The sequence below is a fragment of the Mytilus galloprovincialis genome, chromosome 2, assembly GCF_965363235.1.
Source record: "Mytilus galloprovincialis chromosome 2, xbMytGall1.hap1.1, whole genome shotgun sequence".
Classification (NCBI taxonomy): domain Eukaryota; kingdom Metazoa; phylum Mollusca; class Bivalvia; order Mytilida; family Mytilidae; genus Mytilus; species Mytilus galloprovincialis.
Genome location: NC_134839.1, coordinates 36,835,311 through 36,845,742, shown reverse-complemented (window position 1 = coordinate 36,845,742; position 10,432 = coordinate 36,835,311). Strand labels below are relative to the sequence as shown.

General features: G+C 31.2%; 1 protein-coding gene across 1 annotated transcript; it reads left to right on the top strand.

Moving 5' to 3' along the window:
• Positions 1–1,504: 1,504 nt before the first annotated feature.
• Positions 1,505–9,027, top strand: LOC143063512 (myeloid differentiation primary response protein MyD88-like). The gene is made up of 6 exons (XM_076235714.1): positions 1,505–2,165; positions 2,816–2,890; positions 3,628–3,711; positions 5,209–5,395; positions 7,007–7,098; positions 7,888–9,027. The coding sequence occupies exons 1-6, from the start codon at positions 1,796–1,798 to the stop codon at positions 8,526–8,528; spliced, it is 1,449 nt and encodes a 482-aa protein (XP_076091829.1). The 5' UTR covers positions 1,505–1,795; the 3' UTR covers positions 8,529–9,027.
• Positions 9,028–10,432: the final 1,405 nt, after the last annotated feature.

The window sequence follows — 10,432 nt, the reverse complement described above, 5'->3', positions numbered from 1 at the left end:
CCTTTGCCTTTTCTTTTATGGTGTAATTAAAACTACGAACGGTAATAAAACTGGCTTCACATCTACTTTAGAGCCTGGAACCCACGTAGCTTAAGTCCGAATACATACCTCCCAAACATGAAGCTGTGTCAGTAGAACCAAAACAACTATATCACAGGAGCATGGAATTCAAAATCATTGCTGAAATAAGACTTAAGCTCAATGATAAAATAAAAATAGAATACAGAGCACATCGATAAAATAAGAATAGAAAGCTGAGACAAAAGCCCGAGTTATTTCCGTAGCACGTTTCTGATTGAGTAAAAACCCACACTGAATTTTCAACCTAGTTTAGCTAAGATAAGACACACCTTATTTATGCAGATATATTTTCATTAAAGCTAGAACTGAAATAAAAAGACAACGGGATAAAAAGGCATGGATTGTGAACCCTTTGTTGATTCAATTATGAGCATATGAAATTTTAAAGAAAATCCGCAGACTTTCCCAACGTAGTTTCGAATTTGAATATAGGCAATTAATCCATTTATCGATAATTGAACTAAACGAGTCTTTTTTAATATAGATATAAATTAAAAATAAGTACAAATATGAAGTTTTGAATTTAAGGAACGCTTAATTGAAGTGACTCAGCACGAAGTTTTGCAAAGTTGCATGCCTCGTAGAATCCACATGTCAGGTCAGTTTTGCTTACAAAACGTCAAATAAAAAAAAAAACAACACTGCACCGTACGACTTTCTGACGGCTAGCTTAAAATTAAAATAAAATCATTTTTCAACATATATACCGATTTTTAGTTGTATATTATAAAGTGAAATTAAACTCTGTTAATGATATCCTTTTTGTTATTCCGTAAAAGCAACGCACAATCAAATTTATGCTCTGGTTTAAAATGGAACTGTGAAGACTATGTTATTACTTAGGTATATATACACAGTCGTATATCTACTTTTTGTGTAACTGTTTTGTTTTTATTTCGCTTGAAATTTTGTTAAAGACACCATTCCAAAAGGGGTAAAAGTTAACATGTGTTTGCTGACTTAAAAATCGATATCTTATCTTATCTTCTGGCATACATACCAAATATGTTGATCTTACAAAATTGATTTGTAATGAACAAACAATTGATTTAAGAAATTCTTTGATTGACTTCTATATAAATTGTACATGCAGTGTTCTGTGCAAGTATGCACCGATTTTACGAAAATTCATTCAACAATACTAGTACTTAAAAGGAGAGACGTTTGCTTGCCATTTTCTGTAACCCGCAATAACTTTATTTATATAACTTGCAATTCAGTGTATATTCAATAAGTATTTTTTTAAATATGTAATAGAAATTAAATGCCTTACAACTTTTGGGTTTTCCCATGTTTAACAATGTTGAAATAGTATACATGACAGTATATTTTCTTCCTGTTTACATGAAGTGGAAATTTCTACCTTACTGCCATATTTGGACGTATTTAAAAGGGGCTTACCCAATAAGCAGATCGCGGAAGTATTTAAATTTAGCCAAGTATCTATTGTAAAACATTGCACATTTTAGGTCATTTACGTAACTACTTTAAAACTTGATTCTCAATCATTTTGAGATTAATTGTAATCTTCCGTTGCAGGTGTAATCGTTGTTGTTCAAAATGCATATGATTTCCAACTAGTAAAGGACTACCAGGGAAATGCACTTACACAAATTTTAGTATTTCATTATAAATTCAGTGAATAATTTATATAGCACAATAATTTTAACACCCTTCACTTATTTGACACATTTGAGGACAATTAACTGCAATTATGCAAACGATAACAGACTGTGACATGGAGGAGGACGATAGAATCACAATGCTGGAGCCGAGATTCACTTCCATTTCTCTCCAGGCTTTACGTCCGAGTGCCCGTCGTCAAATAGCAATGCACATGGATAAAGAGTTAACCACTATTAATGCAGATAATGGAATGCTTTGTGATTGGAGAGGACTAGCTGAAATAGTAGGATTCAGTAACCTTGAAATATCAAAAATGGAAAGAACAGGGAAACCGACTGAAGAACTTCTGTATGAATGGGAAACAAATTCAAATTGCGATTCTACTTTGGGACATTTGTGGTCTTGTTTACAACAATTAGATAGGAAAGACGTTTTATCTGACAGCAAATCGTACGTAGGTAAGAGACGAGTATTATATATAACGTGGCTTTTTTCTATCTTCTGAAACATGCTATGAAATTAATAAATCAAAACAATCAAAGACAGACAAAAGCGTAGAAGCTTTTGTGTAGAATGCCTAACGATTTATAAGTAGGACGGTACAAGTATTAAACATTTAGAAGTTAATTGCATCTCATGGAACTGTTAAGTTTTCCTGAAGACATATTCTTCTTTTTTTAATGAATCGGACAATTTTGTATGCAGTTTGAATTAAAAAAAAACTCATGGCGAATTCGTAATTTCTATCGTGTAAAAGTATTCTTGAAATTTTTTAACCTTTCAAATTTACCTTTTCATAATGCAAGAGCAAACAATTCAGAAATACGGTTTACAAATCTATTTTTCTTTGATGTTGCCATAGACATGATGATCTAAAATAAATCAAACATTACCAATAATCAAATTTGTTAATCTTCTGAGCAAAAAAAAAAAAAAAAAACACACGACCAAAAAACAATTGAGTGAGGCATTCCTTAAATGTTAGAAATTAGAAAAAAAAACTTCAAATTACACTAAATACAAAATGTATGCATGTTTATTTTGTAGAACGAGATGCACAAACTTTTATCGACACTAAATACAAAATATATGCATGTTTATTTTGTAGAACGAGATGCCCAAACTTTTATCGACCAACAAGAAAGACTAAAAAACGATTATTGTCCATTACAAGAACCCACAAGTAAGTTTGTATTATCTCTCTTATACCAGTTGTCGCTTAATTTCACTGAAATGTTTCGTAAGTATATAGAAATATAAATTATATATATGTATACAAACGCTTAAAAAGTTTACAAAACAACACCAATATCAACAAAAGCAAACATTTAATGTAAAAACCTATTAATATTTCGGATAACAAATCAGTTTGATTATCATGTTAATTAATCATATCAATGTATTCTGATTTAACTATAATAATTTTGAAATTTATACAATTAATCAATTAAACGCGAACACGAAACCGCTGGTACAATTCTAAACTATCAAAATGAGGTAGGTTATATAGCTATTTACTACAGTTACTGCATAGATATGCTTCAAACAAGAATAGTAATGTGCAATATGAACTAAATGATAATACACCAAACAGACATCACATGGCATAGCTATTTTTATCATTATGTTTCGCTAAAGACAATGTTAAGAAAGATTCAGATGTTTTTTTTTGGGGGGGGGGGGTTGATTATGCAACCATAGGTATCACCAATATTTAGTTCGTTGTGAGCAACAAATCGGGTAACTTCAGATACAGGTAAAGAAATAGTAAACACGTGTTTCACATTTATCATGTATACAATATACTTTCCGTTTTGAATTTTCCTCAGAGTTCAGTATTTTGTGATTTGACTTTCTTCTGATACATTGTATTAGAAGTTTGTTTTAATTAATTGACTGTAAAATAAATTTATATTTTAGTATCTTCAACAACCGTTCCAGCTAACAGAGACCATTTATGCGATGAAACCAGATACCTGACAATCCATGATTCTGAAAATCCAGGTACTGCTTAAGTTTGTATACGTTACAAGTTGTACGATTAAAATAAAAAAACTGTTGCGAAAAAAAACGAAACCTTTCCCGAGAATGAGTTCCTCCTTGTCTGGCTATTTAGATGTTTCCATGTTCAACAGCTAATGTTCTCGTATGCGCTTATTCGTTGGAAACTTTAAAAGAGGGGTGAAAGATACCAGGGGAGCATTCAAGTTCATTAATCGAAAATAAACTGTTAGTTTAGCTGGACAAAAAAAATAAACTCTTCTATACTATTAAACGAGAAGACCTCATTTTGTGTGTCGCTTCTCTCCTTTCCACAATAAATTAATCAACACACCTCTGTGTCCTATAGGTACAGTGCGTAGTCGCATTTGTCATCCATTCATATGATTATTCAGATTGAGTTATTTTGGGAGAGAAACGAGAAAAAAGGCATCCGGATATTGTCCCGTCATTGGACGAAATTTTAAGTCAGATTAGACTTCCGGTTTGCGTTTTTCTGTAAACTTTGAAGATACATATACAAAGAATAAAGTGTGTTTTCAGAATTCTATCTGCTATCATTTTCAAGTTTACTATCCACGGCGGTCACAGATTTTATTAAATAGAGAGGGTCTGTATACTATATCAATGACCACCATGGATCGATTAGTAAACTTAGAATTGAAAGTAAATACAGTATATTTATATAGTAATGAATGTTCATAATTATACAGATAAGCGCTAAAAATATTCATGTGAACTTTTGATACCTTTTCTGAAATTCTCCAGTCATTAAATCTTTTACAAAATTAATTGATTACAAAAAAAAAGAAGATGTGGTATGATTGCCATGTCAGTGAGACAACTCTCCACAAGAGACCAATATGCCGCGACACAGAAATTAACAACTATAGGTCACCGTACGACCTTCAACAACGAGCAAAGCCCATACCGCATATTCAGCTTTAAAAGGCCCCGAACTGACAATGTAAAACAATTCAAACCAGAAAACTAGCGGCCTTATTTATGTACAAAAAATGAACGAAAAGCAAATATGTAAAACATAAACAAACGACAACCACTGAATTACAGGCTCCTTACTTAAATGTTCATAACATACTAAATGTATGTTCATATTGAAATTGATAGAAAACCAAAAATTGTGAATTTTGGAAATAAAGGAGGGGGGATAAAAAAAAAACATTTTTCTGTCCCAAATAACCTATGACTTATGATATTTTTGCTGAAATTCTCCAGTCATTCAATATTTTACACAATTCTTCCAACAACACTTTACATACTTTAAACTACGCTCTGAATGCCCGCGATTTCGCGGGTGTGTTCTAGTAGTGATGAAAATGCATGTACCAATACGTCATATAATAAATGAATATATGGAAAGAAAACAATAATTACTAGTATATATATATATGTAACGCCGGTCAGAATCTTTATTTGCCAGAACATAAAATGAATAAGCAAGAATTGTTTATAATGTCTAAAGGGATATTTTTTTTTCAGATAATCCTATTATATATGACGCTTTTGTTTGCTACAACCCAGATGCAGAGGGCAAGGACGGTTACTTTGTACAACAATGCATCAAACAGCTTGAACATAAACATGGTTTGAAACTGTGTATTCCTATCAGAGATTGTCTTGCTGGAGGGGCAAAATACATGATGGATGCTGAATTGATCAAAGCAAGGTAATTGAAGTTTAATATACTTTGATGTTTTGTAATAAAATTTAACAAGCAGTTCAGTGTTTTTTTCTATTTGATCCGTGTTCTTTTTTCCTATTATAGTTGATTTGTTTCCCTCAGTTTTGGTATGTGATCCGGATTTGTTTAACTTAAATCTATTTATGACTATTGAACAGTGGTATACTGCTGTTGTCTTTATTTGACAATACTTATTCCGAGTGAGGGAATTATATGCATTTTAAGTACAATCTAAAGTATGCGTAGATATTTAAGAATAAGCATGTACGTTCCCTTTTTGACCTTTTTTCATATATATAAACGTACTTCGATCTTATATTACACCTCTCACTAATCAAATGTTGCCATGATTACTCATTTAGGGGTTTAGTGGTTTGAACTTTGTATTTGTAAACCATTTACCTAGTGTTTAATGCATCGTGTTGTCTGGTACGTTCCTGGACATGGTTAACGTTCTACCTTGTTTTGATTCCTATCTGAGTAAGTTGAGAGGTTCCCGATTGCAAAATAAGGACTTTGCCAGATCTTAAAGCTGTTGGACAAATGTATGTTTGTAACTTCATATAAACGACACACTAGATTTCAATACTAGTAACTTGTTTCAGATAGCTTCAATACCCAATGAGATTGGCAATATTAGTATTTTTTTTCTTCTTTTTATGACATATTCAATGTAAGCATTTTACCAAGCAAAACATGAACTTTTTGATCGGGGAGAGGGCAGTTTGAATGTGTCTAATTTATGTTTTTGTTTAATAAAGTTGATCCTATGTGTCAATCTTTTAAATTAAAGTCATCAATGCATGAACATTTACCTTAATCGCTGTATTAGATGTCTCCACTAACATTCAGCTTGCAGTAGTCAAGCTTTCTACTTTGTCATCCTACAACATGTTTATAAATTTCATGCGTCCGAAGCTCCTTTCTTGATTTACCTTCATCTGGAATGCTCAAAGCCGAATATTTGAAGCCAAGAACGCGATGCATAAGAACCTAAACAGCTGAAGAGCTTTTTAACTGAAAAGACCCTTAAAACAAGCAAACTCATGCATCTAAGGATTTTGAATTTTCAGTATTAAAACTTAAAAATAATAAAAAAAAAAACAAATAGTACCATAAATATTGGACAAAAGACAATACCTTCAAAAATAAGAACGAAAATAGCAAACAAAATGGTTCAATATAGTCTGATTTAGTACAGGCACAAAATTGATTGGTGATGAACCAGTTGAACAGGCGCGAAATCCTTAACATAAGCCTTTCTTAACATACGTCGTAAAACCAATCAATGAAAAAATTCTGCATCTTCATTACAATTATCTTGAACAAGGAAATAAAAGACGATCTATAATTAGGAAACTAACTATATTTTTATTTCGAAAAAAACTTATTTGCATATAAATTCCATGAACATATTGATTTAAAAATTACCGACAAGTTATGGAAAATTACTCTCTTATTATTTTTTTATAACTGTGTGAAATATATCATGGTCAAGATGTAATGAACATTTGTAAAAGCTGATACTTACAGATATTTTCATGATGAAGGTTTTTGCATAAGTAATCGTAATTATGTTGTCTTTCTTTTTCGCAGATGTAGACGAATGGTCATAGTAATAAGCCATGAATTTCTTCTCAGCCAAGATTGCGATTTCCAAGTTAAATTTGCACAATCATTAGCGCCAGGTAATTTAATTCAAATACTAGTATGCAATATAACATAATATATAATTAGCAAAAATAAATATGTTTACCTCAAAAAATGATGAAAACTAATTCACTCTTTGACCGAGCTCCGTACATGTATTACCCATGAAGGTATGCAGTGTAAGGGATAAAAGTTAAATTTCACCACTAACTAAAAGTAAAACTACAAAATGACAAACAACAATAGCCCACCTCTACACAGAAAACAGAATAAAAAGAAAATGAAAGTTTTACGACAAACAGAAGAATAAGTGCAAACTTATACTACCAATTTCACTCAAATATAGATTTCTTTATCAGTGTGCTATATTTTAATCAGATTGTTTTACTACTGGAATACCGATTTAATAACATATACCTTATGAGTCTTTACAACAAATTACAGTTTAAGTTATAGTGATGACTTTGACCTGGGTTTTAAGAAAAACAATTCACATCATTCATTTCCATGTTCAATAACTTTTTAATAATAATTTTATTGATGGTGTAAAACGTTTTCTGATTGTCAGAGTGTTTGGTTATTTTTGTTTGTTTATCAGCTCATACACATAAATTTTCTTATATGACCATGACGTCATCAACGTTTTTTTATATTTACTATTCAAAATTGAATTTAAAATTCAATGATGCGGAATGACTAATATTTTTTCTGTCTATCAAGATAGCCTAACAAATGTGACGCACACTGAATAACCCGCGTAAATAACTGAAACCTAATGTGTCTGTCATAATTTTTCATTCATTGTTTCCTCTTTTGTACGTTTTAAGGTGCAAGAAAGAAAAGATTGATTCCTGTTTTATTAGAAGATAGACTTAAAATACCCGACATTTTAAGACATGTTACTATTTGTGACTATACTAAACCTGATTTAATGGAATGGTTTTGGGATCGATTAGCCTCTTCAATCAGGGCTCCTTTAGATCCTGAACAGGAATTGAGTTTTGTTCCTAGAAAAAGTCCTGAACGTAAAGAGTTATCAAATTCGTCATCAATGGAGAAATTAAATAGATCATCGGGACAAGGAAAGAATAATTCAAGAATGCCACTAAGTAAAAGTTCACCAGAGTTGAAAAAGAGTACCCATGAACGGATAGAGAAAAAAACAAGTTCTTGGACTTTCCTTTCGTCAAAAAGATCATCAAGCGAGTCGTCGAGCTCAAGTAGATTTTCTATGATATCAGCTGAGTCCCTACCCGACGAAATGTCTGTTTGCAAGTTGAATGACAATCAAAACAGTATGGGCAGTGATGGGTCATCACCAAAACGAAAATTCGAAATATCATCATCATATGAATCATTTGATAAAATTTTACCTAACTCTCAAAATATACAACAGCGACCGGAGCACAAGTCAAAAGCTATGAAATTACTTTGTCGTATACAAAACGCACTCAGTAAAAGCAAATGAGACAAAAATGTATGCAACATGGATACTTGCCTAGATATATGAGCGAAATTAATTTGTATAAATGATTGAATATTTTAGCAAGCATGGTTTAAGTTGGTTTATTAATGATTGTGTGTGTGGTTAAGAAAGTGTGCATGATTTCAGTTTGTATATTTATATTGATTGTCGTTAAGAAGTATGTTCTTAAGTTATTGGGTATGTGGTTAAGAAACCATGATTTAAGTTTTTACGTTATTGTCTGTATGTTGTTGAAAAGTATGGTCTTCTTGTGAACATTAATGATTGCGTGTGTATGGTTTAGACATCATGGAATTAGTTTGTACGTTAATGATTGTGTGTGTGATTAAGAAACCATGATTATGGTTTGTACTTTAATGATTGTGTATGTGGATGACTCAACATGGTTATTTATAGCAATGAATTATCTGTATTGTTTATATCTGCAGATCTAGAATTTGTTTTAATAAAACAGGTTAAAAATAAACAATCTACGAACATATCATTGATTTATTTTATTTATGAAAGGGAAATAATGAAATAATAATTCGCCCTTAGCAGCAGTTTGGTTCAAGTTTGTCGAAATAAGCTAAGAAACATCGATGATGAATTATTCACTTGCAAGTGAATAATTCAACCTCATTAAATCCGTATGCATGTGAACTTCAATTCAAACCCTTACCTAGAGATGGATAACGCATGCAATCCTCGAATATTTAAAGGAAAAGAATGTCAACATTGAAAGTGAAACAAAGACAAATCATTTGATTGACTGATTCGATCTACAAAAAATAATTTTATACAGTTAAAACTATGAATAACATATAGTTTTAACCTATAATATATCATTAAACAGACATGGAAATACATGTAAAATGAAGCTACATATTACCGAGCCCATGCCCTGTAAATTGTTTATTTTAGACTTTATCACAATCTGGATAAATGTTTTACATGGTTATAAATCAGATATGAGATTTTGAGTCAAATCGGTGAACATGGATTTAGCCTGAATTATACAAATTAGATAATTTCATGATCTTGTCATCAATAAAAAAAAAAATCAACGATCATTTGCATATTACTTGTGTCTTATTGCTATTAATTGAATGAGCCTTGATACTATCATTCGTGGTTTATCTTAACAATCATTGGTACCAGACTTACAAAAATATCATGTATATATTTCGGACCAATTGCAAGATTTTTAAGTATTACTAAATAATTTGCCTACTAGAAAGCACCATTGTCGTTTAAACTTAAATCTGCTTTTTTCTCAAGATAAAAGTAATCATGATTAGGTTTTTTTGTGGATTATACAACAACAGAATCTTAATCATGACCGATGTGCTTTGAAAATAAGGTCACAATTAAAATGTACTAAATATATGAAGATTTATTACACATTTATGGGTATTTCATTCACGGCAAAATAAATCTGTCGATCAAAATCCCGTCCTCTTTCTGAAATTGCGATATCATCAAAATTAATGATGCACAGCGCCGATTGAAACTTCTTGCCATGCACACATGATGATGTCGTTTTTTTTAAAGTCTGTTATTTTTTTACTTAAAACTTTTGTAATGTTCCTTTGGAATTTCTGAGATTATCTACATTGAAATCGTTCATAGTTTATATTTTATGCTTCACACTTTAGATTACATATACAAGATAGTTACAATTAAAGAGAAAAAAGACAAAAGCAGTTTTATCAACAAAAAACGATTGAACACACAATATTCTTTATATATGCCTGGCCAAAATTGAGTTCCTGTATTTTAGTAAGTTATCCTTGGTTGCTGTCTGTCATTTTTTGTTTTTCATTTATTATTTAATCTAAATAAGGCAATAGTTTTCTCATTTGAATTGTTAAAGCTTATTTTGTCATGCCGGGACAGATTACAAT

Excerpts from the sequence above, each read along its gene's own strand:
- LOC143063512 (XM_076235714.1), top strand. The coding sequence starts at position 1,796 with ATGCAAACGATAACAGACTGTGACATGGAGGAGGACGATAGAATCACA. Across the intron at positions 5,396-7,006 it reads GCTGAATTGATCAAAGCAAG|ATGTAGACGAATGGTCATAG; the intron begins GTAATTGAAGTT and ends TCTTTTTCGCAG. Across the intron at positions 7,099-7,887 it reads TGCACAATCATTAGCGCCAG|GTGCAAGAAAGAAAAGATTG; the intron begins GTAATTTAATTC and ends GTACGTTTTAAG.